Source organism: Solea senegalensis, linkage group LG4 (assembly GCF_019176455.1).
Source record: "Solea senegalensis isolate Sse05_10M linkage group LG4, IFAPA_SoseM_1, whole genome shotgun sequence".
NCBI classification, from domain to species: domain Eukaryota; kingdom Metazoa; phylum Chordata; class Actinopteri; order Pleuronectiformes; family Soleidae; genus Solea; species Solea senegalensis.
In genome coordinates, this window is record NC_058024.1 from 25,386,248 (window position 1) to 25,412,320 (window position 26,073).

The 26,073-nt window shown below is 42.7% G+C and overlaps 1 protein-coding gene across 1 annotated transcript in view; it reads right to left on the reverse strand.

The window, feature by feature from the left end:
* Positions 1 to 26,073, reverse strand: part of celsr2 (cadherin, EGF LAG seven-pass G-type receptor 2) — a 60,707-nt gene that overhangs the window by 11,281 nt on the left and 23,353 nt on the right. Inside the window, exons 3-17 of the mRNA XM_044023370.1 lie at positions 20,783 to 21,005; positions 15,368 to 15,483; positions 15,173 to 15,261; positions 8,446 to 8,603; positions 7,963 to 8,126; positions 7,607 to 7,732; positions 4,694 to 4,863; positions 3,833 to 4,012; positions 3,641 to 3,754; positions 2,139 to 2,295; positions 1,886 to 2,027; positions 1,691 to 1,811; positions 952 to 1,135; positions 724 to 825; positions 496 to 590 (exon numbers count right to left, since the gene is read on the reverse strand). Of these exons, the coding sequence (XP_043879305.1) occupies positions 496 to 590; positions 724 to 825; positions 952 to 1,135; positions 1,691 to 1,811; positions 1,886 to 2,027; positions 2,139 to 2,295; positions 3,641 to 3,754; positions 3,833 to 4,012; positions 4,694 to 4,863; positions 7,607 to 7,732; positions 7,963 to 8,126; positions 8,446 to 8,603; positions 15,173 to 15,261; positions 15,368 to 15,483; positions 20,783 to 21,005 (2,141 nt within the window). The remainder of the gene's footprint in view (positions 1 to 495; positions 591 to 723; positions 826 to 951; positions 1,136 to 1,690; positions 1,812 to 1,885; positions 2,028 to 2,138; positions 2,296 to 3,640; positions 3,755 to 3,832; positions 4,013 to 4,693; positions 4,864 to 7,606; positions 7,733 to 7,962; positions 8,127 to 8,445; positions 8,604 to 15,172; positions 15,262 to 15,367; positions 15,484 to 20,782; positions 21,006 to 26,073) is intronic.

Below are 26,073 nucleotides of genomic sequence, written 5' to 3' on the forward strand. Positions count from 1 at the left end.
TTCTTAAAATCACCTAAAAGCACAGAGAGTTCTGGTCAAACCTCCCATTGACTCCCATGTTAAAACTCAGCTTTTGGAATTTTTAAAAAATGAAGACGAGGGTGATTTTAAAACTGTTATTTCTCTGTCAATTCAAACAAGTTTTTCATAAATGTAAATGTGGGAGCTCCTGAAAGCCTCCTGACGCTCACAAACCAAAAATTGAATCTGTATCATCAACCGTTCTTAAAATACGACAACTTAAAAACATGTTGATTTCTCTGTTTTTCACCAGTTTTCAACAGTTACAAACAGGTGTTTGGAAGCGGGCGGGGGAAGCAGGGAGGGGGAGGGGCTTGTGAAAAAAAACTGCAAGAGTGAGTCTCTCTCTCTAAAGGTTAATTCCACAAAAATACTACTTTGTCCAAAAACTTTTAAAGGTTCAATCCACCCAAATCGGCAGCATCAAAATTTTGAGGTTAGACTTAAAACTGACAGAGAGGGGGCGCTACACACCAGGTCTTTTAATTTGCTGAAGGTAACCGAGGTGCAGTTGAAGAGATTGGCAGGCAGCCAGCCCTTGTGCTCGTCACAGTGTCGCACCGCCGTACCTGGAGAGCAGGAGACAGAGTTATTATACCACACATGAGCGATCCACTGCCATTGAGTGAGGGCTTTAGGCAAGTGTCAAATATTGCCATTATTATATGGTAATTTGATGAGCTGCTGAAAAATCCATCATACCGAGCGTTCCCTTGGGACAAGGAACTGCTGCAGGAAGACCAAACTTGGTCCTGGGCCACCAGATCCCAGCCTCAATGGCCTGAGGGCAGCTGTCATAGATAACTAAAAGAGGAGCAGGAAGGAGAAATACGGGATAAAAATGGAAACTTGTTTGGTTGCTATATAATAAAAGAGATGCTGTGAATGAAGCGCGCTAGAAAACTTGACTGTAATCGGGTGGAGTCTGACCTTCACAGCCGTTTGGAGAAACCTCAGCGAAGGGGTTGTCACAGCGATCACACTGGCGTCCAATTACGCCGGGTTTACACTGACACTGGCCGCTCACTCGATCACACGCTCTGGAGAAAGAGCCCACCGGGTAGCAGTCACACAGCAGGCAGGCGTCGCTGCCATCGGGACGGTAGTGGTTGTCCTGGAAACGCGACGGGACGGGACACAAAGTCACGATTAATGATGTTCTACATCACACATCTTCACATAGAGAAGTGAGTTCCCAGCCTTTTAAGATGTATTAAATAACATCTGTAACATGAGGTTTGCTGTCGTTTTATTTATCATTCATTTATTTTATTTACAGTGAATATAAGTAACATCTGGTATCAGAAGAAAACAGTTGCATTCAACACTTATTTCCGATTCAAGTGCATCCATGTGAAAACACTCTGTGCGGCTGAAGAATATCATTTATTTGACATCTTTTTGCTGAGCTATAATTGAAATGTGTTGCCTCAAGTTCACGTTCTATTTAAAGTGTCGGACGTTTGTGATTGACTTGTCTGCGGAGTACTTGTTTCTGAGGTTCTGAGGATTTATTCATCAAATAGAGATCTCTTGGAAACATATAATAATAATTTTAGATGTTACAGAAATGCTCTCGGGAAACACTGACACTACTAGAGAAGCTGCAGCATCTGGTTTGACAACATCTGGTTTCCTCACTAATGTTACAGAGTCGCAGCAAACCCACCTTACAGCGACACTCTCCGCTGGTCTTGTTACAATCAGAGTCAAAGCCTCGGTCTGTCTGACAGTTACAGGGACCACAGGTCTTGTGACCCCACCAACCTCTGGGACAGGGTAAGTCAGTCCTGTGGGGATTCACATTTTAGAAAAAGAAACTACAACAACACACGTGACACGACATCAGTGTGGAAAACTGTACTTTTTCTCGCAGTAGTGGCCAAAGTAATTGCTGGGACAGTCACAGGTGTAACCACGAGAGGAGCTGAGCTTCCTGGAGCACGTCGACTCGTGTTCACACGGGTTTAAGGAACACACGTCGGTGCAGTTGGTGCCATAGTAACCTGCCAGAGAAAATAAACAGCAAAGGAGAATGAGAATCAGAATGTCTTGGTTGTATAAGACACATAAGCTAAGCTCCGGTAACCTCGGACGATAACAGTGAGCAGACTGACCGCTGAGGCAGGCGCAGGAGTAGCTGTCCCAGTCGTCGCTGCAGTAGCTGTTGACGGGACACGGGCTGGAGCTGCAGGGGTCGGGCACGCTGCAGCCAGACTCCACGTTCACCTTCCTGGCGTGAGACAGACTCAGAGCGCCGCCGACACGCAGACCCTGCAGGGAAACGAGCAAAGACACAACATGTGCAGCATGTTCCTGTGTGAGAGCATTTCATCACTGACATGTTAAAAGAAACTATTGTTTTGCCATTTACCCACTCATACTGTACTCATACTGCACTCATACTGTACTCATACTGTACTCATACTGTACTCATACTGCACTCATACTGTTCTCATACTGTACTACTGCACTCATACTGTTCTCATACTGTACTCATACTGTACTCATATATTCTCATACTGTATCTCTCATATACTGTACTCATACTGTACTCATACTGCTGTACTCATACTGCACTCATACTGTTCTCATACTGTACTCATACTGTACTCATACTGTTCTCATACTGTACTCATACTGTACTCATACTGTTATTATGCTTCCCATAAGCATGTTTGTATTTGTGTATAATCGATTTGAAATGAAAACTCTGACTCTAGGCGAGGGTCTGTACGTAGGCTGCAACATTTTGCACACAGTGTTTCTACAAATGAAGAAGAAAGCGGGATCCGCCCACAAAAACCTGACACATTAACCGGAAAAGTAGAAGAAGAAATAGCAGCGAGTGTTGATGTCGTTTCTGTGAAGGAAACTGTAGTTCCCTGATACACTTGTGGGGAAAGGAGAGGTGAGCAGAGGATTCCTCTGGTTAGATGTGACTCATTCTTACATACTGGACCTTTAAGAATCAAACCTCCAACCTTTCTGCTTAGCTACAACTGCCATGATAGAGTTGGTTTACCTTGATACTATAGAATTAGATTTGTGTCAGTACTTTGTGTTTGCGCTCCCTCACTTTTCTTTCCGTCGTGGTTTTTTGTTTGCGATTCTAACCGTGGGCGGGGCCTTAGGAAGCTACTGGACGTAGTCATGTGCTTGGAGTCGCTGTCCGTCCGGAGCACTGTTTTAATTTGAAGTATTTAACATTTGTCAGATTATAAACGTGACATACTTAGAATTATTTTGTTGGATGAGTTCTAGACGGACAGCGACTTCAAGCCTGTGTCTACTTTCCTTTGAGCTGTCGCTCCAAAACTCAGTAGCCAATCAGCAGGTAGCTTCCTAAGGCCCCGCCCATGGTCAGAATAGCATCAAAAAACAAATAAAATCCAATATTTTTGAATGATTAAATCGATATTGTATTTGAAATGTGTGCATTTTGATTGTGGGGTTCATTTTTGTTTTAGAGTTATTTGCTTCTTAAAAAGAATTCCATAATTCACCATATTGTTATGCAACAAAAACATCAGTGTCTGCTCACTTTAAAACATTTAAACATTTAAACATGATCATAGACGTGGAATTGAACAGAACGGGGTCAACAAAGGGGACAAACCTGCAAACAGCCACGGAAGCCGTGCTGAATCTTCCCATCAGGCTTTGCCAAACCACCGATGCTCACGGTCTTCAGCTTGGAGTCGCGCAGCTTCCCGTCCACCTCCATACTTGCCTACACGACACATATGACACACGTCAGACTGAAAATGGAGAGGATTCTAGTCTCGGTAAGATGTCACTCACAACTCACCCGGTAGAGTCCGTGGTCTAGAGACAGCACGGCTTTGTGGTGACTCGTCGCTCCTCCAAAGCTGCTGATGTCCAGCTGCAGATGATGCCAGTCTCCGTCATTCACCAGCACCTCCTCCAGGCGGGAGAGAGTCGAGTCTTCGCCTCTGTGCAGCCCCATCATCACACTCCCACCACGCAGCTACAGAGACACAGAGAGGACACCGAGACACAGGGACGTAAGACTGACAGTGACATGCAGAACATCAGGGGACCAGCAGGTGGAGCTCTATTCACAGGATGTTCCCTGTCTTTTTCCTGACCAGGTGAAGTCATGATTTCACTGGATCTTTAAACTGAGGATGAAAATAATGTTGTTTTCGGTTTTTACAGAATTAAGATCTTAACACGGCGATAAAAGAAAGAAAAAACATGTTACATCGACGGTCTGAATGGTAAAAATGTTCATAAAGTATTTTCTTGAGGGTAAATAAATAAACCTTGCTGTGAGTTGCAACACAATTGGCCACAGAGTGAAAAATATGATGCAACTTGGCTTCAACAGCAGGTGATCGGAGTTTGTTTATTAACTGTGTGTGTGTAACTATAGACACACATGCCACTTTATTAGGTACACAGGACACCTGATAAAAGAATCTTCTGCTTTAGCTTTGAGGTGTTTTCCGTTTCTATCGTTACGCACCACTCTGGCCACCTCTTCTCTGCCGCTCACTGGACATTTTCTCTTTTCTGGAACATTCTCTGTAAATCCTCGAGATGGTTGAGCGTGAAAATCTGTTTCTGTCACTTTCGCTCTCGCTCTATCGCTCGATTTGAACTTCAGCATGTCTCCTTCACCACGTGGGTGACAGAGTGCTCTCACCTGCAGTGTGAGGTTGTGTTGCATGCTCGATGAGATGTGTAGTAGTGTGGCGCTGGCCTGACGTGTGCGGAACATGAGCTCCACATGCCAGGGGACAGAGGCCGCCGCCGCCGCCAGGTTGTTCCACTGCAACAGGCTGTTACCCAGGAAACGCTGCGGGCTGGCCATGACTACAGCAAAGCACATGATAAAGAAGCAGATTAAAATGTTAAGAGGTGGTAAAGTAAGGTACGAAAACAGGAAAACGAGATGTAAATGAGAAATGAGAAGAGAGGGCATCACAGCAGGTGACATGAAATAATGAATCATTACTGTCAACGTGTGTTTTTCTCCTTTGCTTTTCAAACTCTGAGCACACGCTGAACAGGTCTGGTGTAATAGTAGTCGACGGACATAGAATTCCGCTTTCCTCCTGACAAAAACACGCTTTCCTTTGTGTTCACTCACTGTGATGTTCGAGCTTCGCCGAGCGGAATGATGTCCGTGCAGAGTTTGACACTAAAAGGTTGTTTTCACTTTTATCTCCTTTCATCTGACCGGAGACGTGAGCGCATGACATAATAATAACAACAACACATTTTATTTAGAGCTCCGCTCATGACACGCAAGGTCACCTTACACAAACAATTCAATCTTCAAACGGGATGGGGCCGAGTACGGAGCCTTGGGGAACACCAGAATGCGGCGAGAGAGAGAGATAAGATTTAAGCGAGTGCAGGGGTGCGTCGGAGACACCAATAGATGCTAATCTGTCAAGGAGGACGGTGTGGGCGATGGCGTCAAAGGTCGCACTCAGGTCGAGCAGCATGAGGATGGATAATAGTCCGGATTCAGCTACCATCAGGAGGTCGTTGGTGCTGTTTCTGCGCTGTGACGAACAGACTGGAACTGTTCGTAAAGGTTATTGCTATGGAGATGAGCTGCTTTTCCTAGAGTCTTGGAGAGAAATGGTCGGTTGGAGATCGGACGAAAGGTTATTCAAGTCACCGGGGTCTGAACCAGGTTTCTTGAGTATTGGTGTTACAGCAGTCGTGTATGTGTAGGCGTTGAAAAGAGTGGACTTTTCAGGCAAGAACGAGTCATCGTCTAAATCTAAAGGCTTAACATTTAAAACTGAAAAAACAATGAAGAGAGAGAAAGTGAGAAGAAGAAAGTGGTTTCAATAATTGAAAAGAAGAAGACTTAACCACACTGGTTTCAAATAAACACAGTGACAACCCCTAAACCTCTTTATGTCTGTTTTACTTGTAAAGTTGAAGAATGAGCAGGAGGGTCACGCTGTGTTTGCTGCGCCCTCGTGGACCCACGCTCTGGTTTTACGAGACTCTCTCAGGCTCTTTCACGCGAGGGTCAGTCTGCCTGACGCGCAGCAGCTTTTCCTCACATTAAACTGTCTCTGTACAAAACACCACCTGAATCACTCTCAAAGACAAATGAAGCTCACGCACCGTGTCCGAGCGAGAGAGGAGGGATTTTAGTCAAAATGTTGTGTTGAAATACGGTAAACTTGTGCTTTTAATCCACTGCTGAGCTTCATATTTTTACGTATTGTACATAAATTATGTACATAAATACGTATTGTATCACGAAAGCAGTGAAAGTTAAGGAACAACTCAATTGTGGTTTTAACATTTTACCAATATGTTCAATATCAATACATATAGAACCTTTGTTATATTGAGAAAAATAATATCCTGACCTATGAGGTACTGAAATATTTGCTGCTAATCAAATGATTTTACTTTCTCAAATGTGTGTTTTTTATTCTTTTTGGTAAAACTACTCGTTCTTGCCTGAACTCATCAGCTCCTCTTATGGTGAAGTTAATTACCCAAGACTATTTATAGTAATAAATTAAAAAAGCTCATTAAATCACCGTAATGTGCTCCGACTTCTACACAACTCAATGAAACGCACCTGATTTAAATATCCATCCCCACAACGTCTAATCCTCCCTGTTATACTTGATCTGCATGAAAAAAACCAACTCACTTCAATAAATCTTTTTTTTTTTTTTTACTTTACTTTACTTCAAACTAAGACAAGGGTGTTTTATTTGTTATTCTTTGGTGCCACAGTTGTTTAAATGGCTCCGTTTCCGTTCCTCTTGTCTCTTCTCAGATTGCTGTAAACCATAAATCAGCAGAGAAAACAGCTGCGGTGGATCAGGTGCAACAAAAACAAGACACTGGAGAGCACGGAGGCGGAAACACGACCTACACTCTATACGTCTCACAAGAGTCAGAGAGCGGTTAGTCCGAAACCTGGTTCACGACACAGAGAACATTGTACGTATCGCAGATCAAGTCTCACATGAAGTAACTCCCAGGTCACAAATATCCCGTTCACACTGGTCAAAAACACATTTAATCCCAGGTTTTTCTTCAGTGGGAATGTGTTTAATTGGAATTCTCAGCTTTGGCACAAAAGGTACAAAATAATGTTGTTGTTTTCTTCTTTCTCTGATTTGTATTGTTTTTGGCACGCCTGTGACATCATGATTAAGCACAGGAGACACAGGGGACTCTATATGGGGACTAGGTCAACTGGACACTCTAAATTGACCGTAGGTGTGAGAGTGGATGGATGTTTGTCTCTGTGTGGCCCTGCGATGGACTGTCCAGGGTGTCCCTCGGCTATCGCGACCCTCATGTGGAGGATAAAGCGGTCAAAGATGGATGGATGGAGACGCAGGAGTGATAAAAAAACAAGACAGACCAACAACTGCCAACCACTGGCAACAGGAATAGTGTAATCACCTTTTTTTTTAAGTGGCTTATCTCAGGTTAAAAACACACATATTCATTTATTATTATATTTATTCATATTTATCACATTTTATTCATTTTAGTGTGAAAGTGGCTAAAGTCTCTGGTAAAAACTGATCTCATCATCGCGCACTAACTTACTCACCTCTGTCACAGTTTCGTCCTCCAAAACCAAGCGGGCAGTCGCAGCTGAAGGATCCCCACAGGTTCACGCAGGTGCCTCCGTTCAGACACGGGCTGTTGTTGCAGAAATGTCTCTTGGCCGAGCATCCTGGAGAGGACGGGAAAATAACAAGACACTGATCTCTGCGTTTGATCTCTCCCAACCTCATTATTTCATCACAGCGGCAAAGAGTCAGTGGGTAATAAAATATTCATAGTGGGCACAATGATGGTTTGCCCACCGACTCTCCGCCCCCCTGCTGTGCTCATTCTACTCCGTGTTATTCAACCTTTTCTGAACGACGTTTAAAAGCGAAGCCTTGAAGCGGCAGAGCATACCAGACAGGGTGCCGTTGTTGGCGATGAAGCTGGCCATGTCCACGTGTTGGTCGTCCACTCGCAGGTTCCTCATGCAGCCCACAAACTGCCGGTTGCGGACCGGAAAATCCTCGGGAAGTTTAGGGACGCCGCCGAGAAGCAGGGGGCCAGTCAAGTCCAGAGACCTGACGACACAGAGAGCGCGTGAACATTTAAACTGAAGTACATCAACAACACTAATGCGGGGATAAAAACAGCATGAAAAATTCATCACAAACACAGTTCATGTTGTGTTATTTTTCTCCCCAGGGATGGAAAACTGAGAGAAATATACACATATAAACATAAGGGGAAAGAAAGAGCTATGAAACACATTTACTCTTTGGACTGCGAGGGAAAATAATCCCTCAAAAGGAATGAGGTAATCTACAGCGGAATTCCTGAGGCAAAGCCATCACATCCACGTCTCCGTGAAAGACCTCATCGCTCTGCCGGTTTACTCACTTCTTGGATCCCGATTGGCTGCCCTGGGCGGAGCAGGTGTAGTTTCCGATCATGTGACCGAACCTCAGGGCCACAGAGGTGTCACATTTGTCCACGGTCACTATGACGACCTTCTGGTCGGAGGGGCCCTGCGGCAGGCCCGCCTGGTTTAGGACGGGCTGTGGACAGAGAGAGAGACACAAACTCATGAATATCAAGATAAATTCTGGAGCCAATATTTCTGTGAACAAAGCATTAAAAAAACATAATTCCTTGGTTTTTGAGTTTTTTCACGGCTTCAGCTCAGCAGTGACATTAAACAGTGGCTGGAAACATAAAAGCCTGACAGCACAAGTTTAGCTGAAGATCAGAAACGGCGTCTATTTTTAAAACAGCGTAAGTATTTTTGGTCGCTCTGTATTTATTATTAATAGCCCTCTGCTGTTTTGAACCAGCTCATTATTCTGTTTCATTTTACTAAAGCACTTAAAAGTACAGAAAGCTCTGGGACTGTGAGACACTGTTCATCTACATGTCGAGTAAGCCTGTGGATTAACAAGAATCTGGCACCATCAGGGGTGATGATGTGATATTCTGCCATTTGTTTGACAAATAAAAGTCATTACAAGAGGTTTCAAAGTAAAAAAAAATATGCAGTTCTGTGTTTTAAAAGAGGTTTTTCTCTCATTGTGTGTGGATTGTGTCAACTGACATAACTGTATGTGTGTGTCTGCTTCACACTGCCTTTTAAAGCGCTCCTCAGGGACAAATAAAGTTTTATTGAATTGAATGTTGAAAACGTTCTTTGTCTAGTGAGAGAAGTGAAAGGAGGAAGAGAGAGAGGCTTAAATATAACACAAGGATGTTTCCAACATACAGTACACGTGTTGGTAAATCATTTCAAAGACGGAAATATTGCAATATTTAAGTGTATTATCAATATTTGCTGACACCCCTGACAGTAATGTGCCAGATTAAACAACAACAACAACAACAACAACAACAACAACAACAACAAGTGTGTTGTTATTATTTGCAATTTGTGGTTCTGCTCCAGCTCATTGTTGCACATTTTAATAATTCACATCATAACAGCTTAAGGCAGCAGCAGGCGAGCTGCACACACACACACACACACACACACACACACCCACACACACACCACCCACGCACACACACGCACACACACACACACACACACACACACACACACACACACAGGAGAAGGCCTCGCTCTCTGCAGGACACCGTCCCTGACGACAAAGGATCGTCTTCATTGTGTGAGAAATCAATAGGGGGGGGGACAACAAAAGGGGGAGGGGTCAGCGGGGGAGAGAATGATGGTCCTGTCAATAAAAGGTCACAACCCTCTTTTCAACCTGGCCAGTTCTGTCTGAGGTCACGCGGGGGCTCATATTAACCCCGAGTGTAGGTTCAAGCTGATGTCGCGAAGCTGAGACCAAAAGCAGTGACCAGTGACCGCCCTCACTTACCCATGAGCCTCTTTGCCTCCTGCAGGCGAGCACGACGGGCTGGTGAGCCGTCAGCTGGTCAGGACTGAGCTTGTGCTCATGCACAGAGATGATATTAAGAAGTGGCTTCGTGTGGATGAGTCGTAAAACACACCGAAGCGTTCTGTTTTTGGCTGAATGAGGTTTAAGCAGAGGTGGAAAGAGGACTGAAATATTCCACTCAAGTGAAAGTACTAAAAATAAAGCATCTTGTTTAAAATACACTCAGAGTAAAAGTTGTGCCGTCTGATCCTTTAAATCACCAGACAAGACACATAACCACAGTGATGGTCTAGACGTCTTTGAGTCGAATCCACACATGAACGACAAATATAACCTCGTTCCAAATCCCTACATCTGTCGCTCACACGCTGTGATCGCGGTGCTCTGCGTGACGGGAACAATATTCACGTGTCATCATCAGGCGGAACGATCCGCTGTCTCACCTCACCTGTGACCTCTCGCTGTATCAGTTGTATTTATTATCAGCTTCCTTTCAAACTCTGTACACAGTAACTGTGCTTACACACAGAATAATGGAGTCATCTGTCGGTAACAGAGCAAATATGAACGTCAAACGTGGTTAAATAGCAACCTGTGATATACTTTAGCAGATATTCCAGTGTTGTAGAGTCTGAGCCACAAATAAAATACTTCAACAAAACATCAATAAACCATTAAAATGTCAAATCTACCAATTGTGATTTGTGGTAAAGTCAAGTTAATGGTCTTCTCCCAGCTACTTAAATGCTCTCCCTCGACTACTCCGTTCATCAAAGGTTTGTCAGCTGGTGGTGCCAACGCAGAACAGGGGCGTGCATCCCTGTCTTGAAGACCCAGCTCTTCCAAGAGCCTCTTCTGTGTCCCCCCCCCGATCTCCTTCTGTACCACTCTCACCCTCTGTCAGTCCTCTGTTCCTGTCGAGTGGCTTTCTTTCCATGACTTCTTCTGTGTAGTTTATTCCTCTTTTTTGAGTCACTTTGGATGAAAAGTGTCAATAAAACAGTTGGAGCAGAGAACTCTTTAGTTTTTGATTGATTTACATTTGCACACTCATAGTTTCATCGGTGTGATCAGCTGTGAGTCGACTCGTCCTCAAACCATAAAGTTAAAACACCATCACGCTTCCTCATCATATGGTTAGTATGTTCAGAGAACGCAGAAATGTTCGACCATCTCAACACGCTCTCTCTCTCTGACTGTTCCCACAGGAAGTCACACCGCTCACTCTGGACCGTGACACCGCTCCCTGTCCAGCACTGAATTGTTAAGTCTATGGAAACCGAGCTTTTATTTCCCCCGCTGACGCTCTTTGCCGCCCAATTTGTTACAAATTTGTCGACGACGAAACGAGCAAACACGCCGTTGTGAATCGCCAAAAAGGTGGACTCAGTTCCACGGTCTCTCCCCTCTGCTGTGAAAGCACAGAAACAGGCAGCGCTCCAGATTCACTGACCTCTGCTGTCATCAGTCACGGCTGTTGACTCTCCAATAATGACTGTCTGTCAGGACGTCTCTCTCTGCTGCAACAAAACAAACCCCACAAACCCTGTCACGCTGATTGGAACGCACATATTTGCTCGGCACCACATTAAACAGTGCTCTCGCTCCGCCACGACAGGGGGATTATGGGAATAAGAGTTCCCTGCCACGGAAGGTGACGGGGGTCGTGCGGGATGAGCTCGGGGCAGAGAGCGACACAAATATGGTGTCTTAAGATTGACTGGAAAAACCATGGCAACACGAGGGGTCGGCCTCGAAGCGCGGCATCCCCGCACAAAGCCCGAGTCAACACTTCTCCGGGCATTTCTTTACCCTCGTTTTGCCCCTCCACCGCTCCACTGCTCTGTCGTCACTGGAGAACACAAGGAGAGGGGCACTTTCCCCGGGGCCGCATCATTCACTGCCCGTGGTCCCAAAGGAAGCACAGGCAAACACAAAGGCAGCGGTCATTGCCATTCTCCACAGTCCCCCACCATCTTGAAAGCCACATTTCAAACTAGAAATGACCCCCCCCTGCCTCATCCAGCCCCACCCCCTGCGGACAGTGACGGGTCAGAGTGGGCCACCGTGGGATACCTCCATGTTTCTACCTCAGTGACTCGCAGGATGTGCAACACGAGGGGATTAGTTCAGGCTGAGCAGTGGGTCTGCAGCTGGACCTGGACCTTAAAGAATCCACTTGAGTGTATACATACTGTAGTAAATACACTGATTTATCTCATATAAATGTGAAGAATAACAACGTGAGGATGTGAAAGAAGCTTAAGAGCGAGTTTCAGCTGATTGTTGAGATTCTCTGACCTGTAACTTCGCTCTCCTGTCACCACAGTGAGCGGCTGAACTTAGAAACCTATAAACCCGCCTCAGTCAGCCACAATGAGCAGATGAGCAGCTGGAAATGTTTTCATTCAGGAGTTGACCGGGTCAAAGACACAGACCAGTTATTGCAGTTTACATTCAACTCAAGGGCAAATGAAGAACAGCGTCTGTGGCACATCAACACAGTTCACCTCTCTTTCTAATGCCGTTTTTCACATGTTTGCTTTTCCATTAGCACCTCCTCAACGTGGGCGGAGTCATCACTGCACGGCTGCATGAAACTGCCGTGACTTCATTCACATGCGCACACACACACACACACACACACAATCGAGTGACGAGTGACCTGTACAGCAGTCGTTTTCAGTGTAACTGAATCATTAGAATCAGTTCATTAAAAAGATGCGCTCATAACTTCCTCCATGAACTGAAATACAGCAGCAGGGGTTCGTGAGGCGGCTTTCAGCAGAGCTGTCACTCAATACTCTGCTGTTAAATATTAAGATTTTAGACATTTCCTTTGCTAAATGTTGGAGATTATGTTCAAGAGCACGTTTTCAGGATTTTTTAGTCTTTTTAACTTGTTTGCTTTGATTCTTCTTGACTTCCTGTGACGACGCTCTGACCAATCAGTGGCCGGCAGCGGTCTGACGACACCACACATACAGTAGTATCATCTTAGCTCACTTTGAACCTGGTCTGAGCGGGTACTAAAAAAAGTAACCAGGTACTATCACTAATGGAAAAGCAAAACAGCCGTGCCGAGGCGAGTTGAGTCGAGTCACGCTCGTGGAAAAGCCGCATTAGAAATGTGTTCTAAATCTGGTTCTGAGTATTAAAGTTCAGCTCGAGCTGCATATTCCCATAAGATCTGAACAGTCGAAGTTAAGTTGAGCTGAAAGTACTAAACACACGCGTGGGCATCTTGGAAAATGACTGTCATTAAAGAACAAAATATTCTTGGAAGGCTACGTTCTTTCTTTCTATCGATGATCCAAAATCTGTGAATCTATGGCCAGCAACCAAGAATTTAACTGCAGATACTTTAATGTTTCAGAGTTTTTGGGAGGGAGGTTTGTCTGCACCTGACTTTAAATAACATTCAAATTAAAATTGGCCACCAGGTGTGAAAAAGAAACACACCCCAGTGTCACACGGAACAAGAACGAGTAAAAAGTAAGATGTTTTATTCTGTGGTCGACAACAGAGTATTTGGAGGAATTACTGGCCACTCATTACAAATCTGGTCTGACGCCCAGAACAACACGAGCTGTCGTATCAAACTAATAATTCTATGATAAATTGATTTTATTTGACCACAAATGTCAATCATTTTCTGCCTTTTATCAGGATCATGTGATGAACCCGAGCTGAGCATCATGTGTGATGACAGTTTGATCGTCCTCTACTGTACATGCGACAGAAATCAGACTTTTCCAAGAGTCAGAAAGTTCTACTTCAGCGTCACTAAACTGCGCGGTTTAATCTGGAATTAATTATCGAGCGTGTTGTTGCTGTTGGCCGAGAGCAAACCAGTTTTAAATCCAAAACTTCTGCCAGCTCAAATCTAACATGACCACGCTATCACACACCCAGCGGAGACAATCTGTGCAGTGGGGGTGTTGCCTGGCAACATCTTTATGATGCAAAGTGACTTCCTCAATGGATTGAAATGTCACATGCTGTGCATTGGTCCTGAGTTTGGGAAAGTATTGAGAGGGAAGAGCAAACAGCGCCATACATTCCTCCACTCGTGCGGTTGTCGTGACACTCTAATAATGTCATGTAAAAAAAAGCCAGAGCATATTTAGTCCAATCTGAGCGTGTCTGTCTGCCTGTCTGCCAACACCCCGTCTGTGTCTGAGAACACAAAAACAAGTTCCCACTGTCTGTCTGTTCCCCCCAGTTCACACTCGCTGCAGCGGCTCGTCGACGGAGCTCGGGAAAAACAACTCAGCTGTCTGTCATCGCTGCAGACGTCGACGCGTGAACACAGCGGTGACCTGGTTTCACTCTGAATGTTTTGTTGATTGTGTGGCAGCGAGCGACGACACCTGAGAGCGGCAGCAGACGTTTAAACCAAAGGGAGATTAGTGCTCGGATCATCATTAAAGAAAGGGAATGAACTGAAATCAAAACCTAATCCTGATATGGCGAGGGCTCATAATGCTAAGCTTTGTTTCTTTTTTTTCCCATAGAGTTAGATGATAAGATTGACACCTCTCTCTTATGCTAAATAATATGCTGACACTAACTATCCCATTATAACTGATAATAGTTATTATAACTGAGTGTTATTGCAGATGAACCCTTAGAACACAGAGCATTTCACCTGCTTTTGTCCATCACTATGTCTAAATACACAGCATCTACAGAGGCTATAAGAATGTGTTATTAAGAGTGTCTTATATCCTTTTATATTCAGCACAACCGAGACAATCATTTTCACCAACTCTATAAACACACCTGAGCAAAAAGTACTCAAAATGTTTAATATCACATTGAATTTGTGACATTTGTGAAATATGTCACAGTTCAAATTTCACTTGACTCGTTTTTATGACCAAAAAGGAAAGAAAAAAGGTCTAATTTGTGACTTCTGCACAATTATTGCTACTTTATATCACAACTTAAATCATAACTTTGATTCAAAAACAAATAAGAAGGCAAAAAATATTGACCTCTAAAGACCTCCCCCCCAGGATGTCCATATAAGGAGTTGTGTATTATTCACATGGGTGCACCTGTGGCACAGATCCGTGCTGCGTGAGCACTAAGGGTTAAAGTAAGAAAATCAAATTCCAAACATTACAACCTATATCCTTTTAGAGTCCTTACTTCCTTCTACATGTATTCATCATTCAGCAAAAAAGTTCCGAATCCTTTCGACCAAGTGAAAACTCTTTGGTTCGTACCTTGTTGTAGTAATAAATTTCCACCTCGTGCCACAGGCCGTCACTGACGCCTCCGAGGATGTACGGAGAAACTGCCGTCTTGGTCTCGCCTGGAAAACGAACAATAAGGATGTCGGTTAACTGTGTGACACCGAAAAACACCAATTCATTCAATCACAATTATAAATCACTGAGAAGCCGATCGTTTCTATGCACCTGCAGAGAAGGTGAGCTGAATCTGCTCGTTGATGATTTCCATGGCGATGAAGTCGTGTTTCTCGTTGAAGCGACCGTTGTACAGCAACAAACCGTTGGGCTCTTTGGTGGCAAATCTGAGAGGGGAATAAAAATAAAAATGCAATTTTTATTTCCAACATCAAAGGGCCGCACTGCTGTGTTTCTTTATAATGAGGTTATGTGAGTCTGAACCTGCAAAATAATCAATAATCACTCAATATCTATATGTTACACGTGTACTGTAAGCACATATACTGTCAGTGATACGTGTTCTCCATAGTAACCGAGAAAAAGATGGATGAGAAAGAAGGTTTGGTCTAATATTTCTCTTCTCACAGTGAGACGCTCCTCTCACACAATAACGTATGGAGCGATGTTTGAGTCACGAGGATGAAAATGAGAATCCGGAATTCATCAAAGTCGACTTAATCTTGCAAAGATAACTGAAGGTTAATCATAAGCACGAGGCCAAGTTCCATATATATATATATATATATATATATATATATATATATATACACGTATGAAAAGAAAAAGAAGATATTTGCAGCACAGACACAGACGAGGATTCCACAATCTACGTGCCGCGAATAGAAATCACGCTACAACACAGAGACGGGGGAAAGTAGGGCAATGTTAAATGGGCAGGGTGTGTGTGTGTGTGTGTGTGTGTGTGTGTGTGTGTGTGTGGGGGTCACATTATTGCATGAAGGAAGAAGCTTCGGAGGAAAAGATGAAGTTAAAATATGTACTTTTTAATGATGGAGAACACACAGCCTCAAACTGAGAGAGATATAAACGTCATTGTGTTGCATGACCTTAAGATATTGATGCACATTTTCATAAATGTGTATACATTAAACTCCTTATAAGGGGTAACGGGATTCTTGGGTATCAGTTTGATTTGTGGTGAAGTTCTGGTTCTTTGTATCGTGACTTGATTTTTAAGATGAGAGCAATTCAATTATCTTTTCCCCCCTTGCACCAAAATTAAATGCTGTCAGTCAGTCACAAACATCTATTTCTAATAATAAAATAAATGAATAAATAAATGAATGAATGAATAAATAAATAAGAAAAGAAGGCCAAGTAGAAAAGAAAGTGTTAAAATGAAATAAAAATGAATAGAGCTTCTAAAATAGGACACGGCTTGCACCGATTGCCAAATAACACAAATAAACAGATCCTTTTTTGAGGTTTCTGTTCATCACACGAGTAGAAATATCATAATTCTGGGGGATAAATGAGTTTTTAAACCCGCATCCTCCCCCCTCCACTGTCCTGCTTTCAGAAACTCACGTTCTAAATGGGATCAAAGTCTGTGGTGGTGGTGGTGGGGATTTAAAAATATCCCGTTTTACCTGTCAGCTGTGGTAAATCTGATGGCGTGGAAATGGGTCACTGGTACATGTGAAAGTGTGTTATAAGGACAAGAAAAAAAAGAAAAGAATAAAATCCAGCCCTAACAACAGTCTCCATTAGCCATCCCACAGTGATCCTCCTGTGGAGCCTTCACACCATCTGTGCTCTACTGCTCATTTACTCCAGCTTCATTTTCCCCCTCTGTTTCAAAAAAGGTCAATCACAAGGATATATACACACAGTGTGTATATATATATATATATATATATGTATACACACTGTGTGTATTCTCTACAGTGATGTTTGTGCAGTCGTTTTTGAGCAGGAGAGGAGCCGGAGGGCACGACACTGCTGACCTGCTCACTGAGGGAAAAACCGTGAGATAATCACGACCTCAGAGAGAAGAGGATGCCGATGCAGCAGCTGATAATACTGTAGTCAGTGCAGAGACGGACACTCTACGCTTCCTGTGGTGGAAAAAAATAACACAACATCAGCTGGAATCACGATCCACAGTCTCCTCTCGTAGTCTTTTGACTTGAGTGATTTAAAGGGCAGCTCAGCTCTCGGAGCTCTGAGAGTAATCAGCCAGAACTAAACAGTGATTCAGCTGGCATCACTGCATGTCACTGCAGGCAGCCATCAGTAAAAATAACAACCAGTCTTCCGTTATGAATGGAAGTATGTCACTCTGTGCTAACATGCCGCGCTCCATAAGACAGCAGCAGACGGGGGAGGGACATTTTTACAACCTGTGAGAAATGGGAAATTAAACTTGTGATAGCGTTATTTAAAAATGGAAAGAAATATTGTTAGCTCCTGTGGTCTAGACGGAAATGTGTCAACAATCATATGTCACACACTGAACTGCATCAGCGTCGGTGGTTCTTTTATTTAAAGTCGCTGTGTGTAACTATTGGTGATTTTTATTTTTGTTGTTGTTATTATAGTTAACGAAAACTAACAAAACTAACTCGTGCTAAAGAGAAAACGTAAATTTGTATATTCATACATAATCATTCTGGGTTCATATGAAGTATGATTATTTTTACTCTGCCTGCAATTTTGAAAGATGGTATTTGAGACAAAATATTTATAATTATCACCTTTTTTGAATCTTGCACCTGGCAAATAAATACTCCATATTACAAAAAAATAAAAATAAAATAAAAACCAATTAAAACTAATTCCTTTTAAAAACAAAAAGTCAAAATGAAATAAAAACAAAAACTTTTATAGGAGCGTTCAGGGACAAGAAGCATTTAAAATTGAGTTTTGTGCAGCTAAAACTCACTTCTGCAGATATTTACACTGCATACTCTGCTGACATGCAACAAATCACTTCCTGTGTGCAGCACAGGAAGTGATTTGTTGCCAGGGATACGAGATTTAAACACGCCAATACAGAATAACACAAAAGCCAGTGGCCGATAATCTCAATCAGCCTTTGTCCGAACTCGTTTGACGCCGATTTTAAAGTTTCGCACTACGATTTAAAACAGGGGTGTCAAACATACGGCCCGCGGGCCAGAACCGGCCCACCCGAGGGTCTGATCCGGCCCACAGGATGATTACAGTCTAAATAAATTTCAGGTTGTTCATCAAAGATACTTCCTTAAATGTAAAACAAAGGGAAAATCTTTGTTGTTGTTTACAGGTTGTAATGCTATTATTTGACTGGTCCCGCCCACTTGGGATGAAATTGCATTTAAAAGGAGTTTAATACTCCTGATTTAAAATGTAGTTTTATCACCAGGACACAGCTAGAAATGAGCTGGAAAGTCCCATCTCAGTATTAGACGTGTAAAAGAGACAAACAAAAACATAATCAGCTTTGATTGGAACCCGTTGTGACAGTGAAGAGAACCTAAAATTAGACGTCACTCTGAGAGAACAAGACGCACAGAACTGAGCCGTTCTTCACAACAGAAGCTCTTTCTGGGAGAAACCCGATCGGTGCAGACTCGGGTAACAGAGCCACATGTTGACCTCACCTGCCTGGAGCTCTCAGTATCACACACAGCTACTTCACAGCTTTTCTGACCTGCCTGTGTTATAAACTGGTTTGAGCGGTTCTCCATCAAAAAAAGGAAAAGAAAAAAGGGCCGTCATCCGAACCTCGCTTTAAGAGACGTCCACAAAGGGGATCTTATTTCCACTGGCAGCCATTGTGAGCGTCAGCCCTGCCGAGCACGTCTAAGGTGACACAAACTACAATCGCCAAAGCAAAAATGGCAGAACACATTCTCTGTGATGCTGTTTGAGAGATGATACTTGTTGTCACTTGTTGTGACACATATCAAACAGAGCAGACGGCTTTTATCAGGGACCAGATTTCATCCCACACATGATTTTGTGAAGATCGAAGTCTTACATTTAGCTTTGTATTAATAGAATAGAGGTAGTATTTTTGAGTCGAGACATGTCTTCATTCTTTTTGAAACTGCAACGCTAATTACGCACTTTTTAGACGGGACCTCATTCCCACAATGTAAACATTGTCCGCCATCTTTGCTAACAGTTACGCTAACAGGACCAGGTGTCACTGATGGGCACGTAACAAAGAAAAGAATGAAGATATTTCTCAACTCAGAGGAAACTGAGGTCAGGAAGCACAATTTTTCAAAAATACTAGTTATTCTACCGTTATTCTAGTAAAAACAAAGCTAAATGTAAATCGGTGACGTATTCCTTTAATACACAGACAACGCGTTTACACAAGTGCACTTTGCATTACTGTAATTAGGCGACGGTTTGTGCTCAGAACACAACTTACACGTCAAAGCCAACGTGTGGCTATTACAGTAATTTCACTCATGTTGTTGCCGGCGAATCAGAGTCTTTGTCACCAGAGAGGAAAGAGTTAGCACTGAGACAAAAACTCAAACAAATGTTATTTCTAATGTGTTTTTACACTGTTCAAATTTCTGTTTTAACATGCAAATCTGGTGTTTGTGTACAGTGTTTTTCTTCTAAATTCTTCATTTAAAATTGAAAAATGTGCAAAAGCATTTACTCACAGGACATTTTCTGGTCCTTTTATGTTTAAAATAAGCAAAAAAACAAACAAAAAACGTCCACATGGATATTTGAGGCTTAGGTGTTAAAGGGTTAAAATTGCAATAATACAATGAGTACTTTAGGAAAGGTCACGTTACATTTTGGTCCCTCAAGCAACTTGAAATTTATGGACCCAACTTCCTGGTCTGCCGCGCTCCATCACATATTTTATCGTTATGTTTGTATATTTCTGTTTTTTCTTACCTTTTGTTTATACACCTGAGACAGAGCCTTTCTCTGACATATTTACATCCATCCAATCATTGTCTACCACTTTATCGTCCACATGAGTGTCGCGGGGGGAGAAAAACAACCACCTGCTCTCACACTCACACCTACAGTCAATTTAATCCTCATATTGCATGTTTTGAGAGGAAAACCGGAGAAAAACCCACACACACACACAGTAGAACATGCAGAAAGGCCTTTTTTCTGACCCGGTCTCGGACCTAAGTCTTCCTGCTGCAGAGGCAAGAGTGCTAACCACTGCACCAACCGTGTGCTCCTGCATATGTACATGTAATACTTCATTTGCATATTGTTGTTGACATTAAAGAGACCCTCAGGGGCAACAGGCCAAGCACTGACTGACTGCGGGAAACGACCAGTGACACTAACTGTAATTAGATCTGAAGGCTTAAGACGCTCGTGTTACGTAAGAGTCTCTGAAACACTGCTGCTGCTTCAGCTCGCTGTCAAACCTTCACTACAGCACACACACACACACACACACACACACACACACACACGTCACTAACACTCATTATATTTAAAGGGTGCTTCACTATTTTTGGCACATATGCAGCGATATGATACCAAAGAGCCTCTACACAGATGGTAGATCCCATTACTGCTATTAGACGCCATTATGGTTACATAAATGTGAGGTGGGAGAACATTTCAGTGTGTGTGTGTGTGTGTAGACTGTGTGGGAGCGGTGCAGGTGAGCTGCAGCGCGCTGCGGATGCTTACGTGAGCGACAGGGTGAAGTGAAAGCGTTGGCGGAGGCCCTTGAAGGTCAGGAAGGAGTGCGGGGGGAAGTTGCGCGTGGTCATCTCACAGTACGGCGTCTCGTAGCCGCCCGGCGGACACTCGCACTTGAACCCGCCGACCAGCAGGTTGACGCAGGTGCCGCCGTTCCTGCAGACTCCCGCGGCGCAGCGGCCGGAGCGCGACGACAGCTCGCAGTGTTCCCCTGGACACGGGAGGAGATGGATGGAGAAAGGAGGGAAATGAGGATTATTATTATGGTCTGTGACAAGCAGCGATACGGACGCCATGTTGCCTCATTCTTTAGTTCCATCTTTGCAGCTGCCCAATATCTTCTATTATAGACTGTACATTATTATCCATCTCATCTCTAATCTGCAGCTGCACTGTCACAAACACACGTGAGTGCATGGAAAATCAAATGTGACATTTGATTTTCAGTTATGGACGATGTTTTTTTTATTGACTGTGTTTGAATCTTTCTCTCCTCCTTCCTTCTGGGAACATGACATTCATTTTCAGTGCGAATGGTTGAAATGCGTTCAGACCAAAATCCTTTTCCTTTTAGTGGATAATGACATAAATGTAAGATAAGAAGCAGCGAGCACATAGTAATAAGTATATAAGTCATTTTTTTATCACATAAAATCTACAGCTCATTTAGATTGAAGGGATAGTTCAGGTTGTGTGAGGTATTAACACACTGAAACAAAAGGCTCACTTATTAATATACATGCTTCCAGAAGACAGGAACTGTTGATCCACTGCTGATTCCATCAGTACACTCACTGTGACGTCACTATTTGAAATCCTTCATTTAGATTTTGGTGTCAGGAGATCAGCAGTGAGCTGAAAACACTGATTTTCCCAAATTGGTGTGGAAGATTTGACAGATACCCCAAAACAGTTTAACAGAAGATGAAGTTAACATAACATGAACGTCTCAACTACATCTTTGAAACCTCTAGTGAAAACTTGACGAGTACTCTTGTTCTGACATGTATACAGCTGTAAAAGGAAGTGTCACACACTCATAAGAGCGTAACAGCTGTCAGTCTGTCATGTTCCTCCTGACACCGTCCGGTCGGCTGGAGAATAAAAGCCTTTTCCGTTACAGTGCTGTCGGCCTCGTTATTAATTCAGCGACGCGCCGGAGGCAAGAAACTCCTGGTTTGTTCTCAGGCTGTCGCTGTGGTCAAACACAGCGTGTGATTTAAGTCTGAGATGTCATCAAGATCAGTCTAATTTCACTTAAAAATATAGATATGTTCAGCTGATACCAGGTGAGCGGCACAGCGCGCTGGAGAAAGGCTCTCTGATAACCTGATCAATAATTCAAACATGTCACCTTTCTCTGTTTACATCCCTCCATACGTCCATGTCAGTGCCCACACTCTGTTTGCTGGCAGCATGAATCTTTAATGGCAGCAAATTGCACAGACACCTCACAAAACCCGTGTTTATTTTTACTGCTCTCTATTATTGGTCTGTGCTTATTATGTTTATTTCATCTGTATAAGCTTCGTCTAATCTTCAGGCAACTTTAAAGTTTAATTACTCACATATTCTGATAACCTTATGACTCCAGAGGTTCCATCATGGGTCGTCAACGACCTGATGGTCAAGAACCTCCGTAACAGATGTAAAGAATATTAACTTGAAGTATTCTTTATATTCAAATTTAAAATAACTGTGTTGACCGCAAAATAATGACATGACAACAATAACATGGGACTACAAATGAACTAAAGTCTGACCGATAAGACCAGGAAGAAAACTCCACCACTCTGCGTCTCAGTGTTTGTTAATCTGACATAAGAATGATTTTGTCATGTAACTGTGAACAAACTGTCCCTGCTGCACACAGACAGGTTTTCCTCAGGGACTGTGGACCTGAACAGGTGTGTCTGAGCTGCTAGGAAACAGGAGCATTCGCTCTCCTGAGTGAAACATGGCAGGTGGAACGCTCTGGATGAACAAGCAGTTTTCACTAAAAAATACAGAGGAGCCTGGACACAACATTCAAAATGTCAAGAAAGTGTTTCTAGTTGATTTATTTATTTATCAACCCTGGTAATAATTATTACCTAGTGGGAATAATACACAACTCCTTATATAGACATCCTGTTTTGTGTGTTGTTGAGTCAAAGTTATGATTCATTTGATATCACATTTTTAGTCGTGGTATAAAGTAGCAATAATTGTGCAGAAATAGAGCATTTTTCATTTCTTTTTGTTTAAACTGTGACATATTTCACAAATTTCACAAATTCAATCCGATTTTCAACATTTTGAGTAGTTTTTGCTCAGGTGTGTTTACATAGTTGGTGAAATATATATGAAATATGAAATAAAAGGATATAAGACACTCTATGTTGCACATTCTTATGATCTCTGTATGTTTAAACATAGTAATGGAAAAAAGCAGCAAAATGCTCAGTGTTCTCAGGGTTCATTCATCTCTCAGGCTTTCAGCGCTCACTAGTTTCTGTCTTTGCACATAAACACGGAAACAAACACATGCATTTTTAAAGTCTCCACATCACAGGGAAGACAAACATGTCACAATGAGTCTCTTTGTTTCATCATGTCATTCTCATGCTGGGTTTCAGGATGAACGTGTGAAACTTGGTGGAGGAAAACATCTTGTCGTTCAGCATCAACAGGATGCAAAGCCTTCACTCGATGACTGTATCTTTATTTCCTGATACCATCTGGCGACGCCTACGGTCCAACAGTTGCCCACCACACACACACACACACACACACACACACACACACACACACACAGGTTTGCCCAGCTATCCTCTTAAGAACTCTCATTAACTTCCATCATCCAGTTGGACAGACTAAACCAAGCACTAACCCGACAATCAGTTTGTCAGAAATAAAGTTCTCTTCTTCACTAGGACCAGGTGTTGGGTTCAATGAGGACTACTGGTCCTGACATGGTCAGTGTTTATGGCAGAAAAGGTATACACACACACACACACACATGTTTGCACTTCATTCATAGTGAGGACCCTCGTATACATAACGCATTCCCTAGCCCACATGTGTCAAACTGGTGGCCCGGGGGCCCCATGTGGCCCTCCAATTCATTACATGTGACCCGCCCACCACTGTGCAAAGTGATGGAATAGAGCAGGGGTGTCAAACATACAGCCCACGGGCTAGAACGGGCCCACCTGAGGGTCGAATCTGGCCCGCACGACGAATTTGTTAATAAATGATGATTATATGACTATGTTTGTCAGTTTGTCAGACACCTGTGGCTAAACGTTGTGTGCCTCTTGTACATGCACTCTGATCTGTATGTTGTTATGCACAAACTTTTGCATAACATTGTTGACATTGCACTTATTTTCCTCAAGAAATGTCAGGTTTAATGAAGATAAAACTTCAGTAAATGTAAAACAAAGAGAGACATTTGGAGATCTTGTTGTTTATAGGTTATTATGCTATTATTTTACTGGTACGGCCAGATCACTAGTCAATCTGATACTTGAGATCATATTGTGTTTGTGAACCCTGAACTAAAATGAGTTTGACACCCGTGGTTTACATGTTTTTGGTCCCTTAGATTTGACCCCACATTTGACTCATTAACGCAGAGAAGTGGGATCACAGAATCAAATACTGTGCATCAAACTGTTTGTGACTGAAACATCTGAAATGATCACTTTCAGATCCAGCTTCACTCTCATGTCACTTTGTTGTGTGAGGGTTTTTGAGTAGCTAACTGTGGTCGATGCTGCTCCCAACGTACACCCACTTTACCCACTCACACATGTTTGCTCTCCCCCTCGCTCTCCTGTTAAAAGCACCTACAGTTTCAGCATCAACACCCACAGCTGTGTGTAAGAATATGTGAGTGCCACTCAACCTGGACTCTGAGGGATAGAGCCCACACACACACACACACACACACACACACACACACACACACACACACACACACACACACATACTGTATCAGGCTTTCTAAACAGCTCCACAAATATGTGCAGGAAAAAAAAACCAGGTTAAAGGAATAATGGAAGCGATGTCATCACGGACATCACATCACAACCATGTGAACATTCTGAAGCTCAGCTTTAAAGAGGGAAACCTTTATTTGACTGACTTAAGTTAAGTTAATCATGACATGAAAGTGATCGGCCAAACTCGTTTGGAAATTAGCGTGGAGGGGTGGGGGGAGATAATATGTAAATATGTAAATATCTAATAAAGTGCAAATGTTCCTGTTTGCCAGCGTATTTACCCCGCAACAGGAAATACTATTTTCTGATTGGCTAATAGGTTGCTAATTCAAGACAGCTGTATGAATGAACTACAAAGAGCAATCTGCCTCCGCATCATCGATTTATCGATTACCAACTTGTGAGCGTGTGAACTCATTGAAATCTGTGAGACTTGAGAGTTCTGGTTCGGTGTGTGTTTCTAGTTGCATTCATTTATTACATTATCGCATTATATTATAAATGCTCACCCTCAGTAAACTGCACACTCCAAGTCAGTAAACCAGGAAATACTGGTGCCGTTATTTAAAGAGGTGTTTCTGTTATTTGACCTCTTATCAGCGTCGATGCTGGTGTGAACAAACACACACTGTCAAGTTGTATTAGGAATTAAGAAGTGTGTGTTATTTGTATCATTATTTATTATCTCTCCAAAAAACAAAACCTTTTTGCAAAGCGAGATATTTGTAAATGCACAGATTGAGTTGGTCATAAATGATAAATATAATGTGTGTAATACAGAGTATAGTGTGTTACATTATAATCACACACCACGAACCATCCAGTGGTGCTTCAAAGACTAAGTGAAACTGTCAATCACAGAATGATTTGACCCACTTAACCTCTCCACTACAAGACGGGGGTAAGTGACTTAATATTCATACGGCACAAATTAGAATTTTATTCATGTTCCTCTTTAAACTCTCTTTCTACTCATCTCTTTTCCCTAAACCATGAAAAAATCTTTAACCCTTTGAGGACATGAATAACTTTTTAGATCAGAGACTGAAGAATTCCTGCAACCCATTAGCAATTCTGCTGCCAACTGTGATACATTCACTCTACATTATCTCTAAAAACAGACGTTTCTGTCCTCTTTATCTCAACATCGTGTGTGCAGTTTGATATATGTACATATAAATAATAATAAACACACAAAAAACACATCTATCTATCTATGTCTCTTTTTTATTTATCTTAGGTGTTTGTACCACAGGGACATTTTACAGCCAGGAGTCACCTTCTATCATG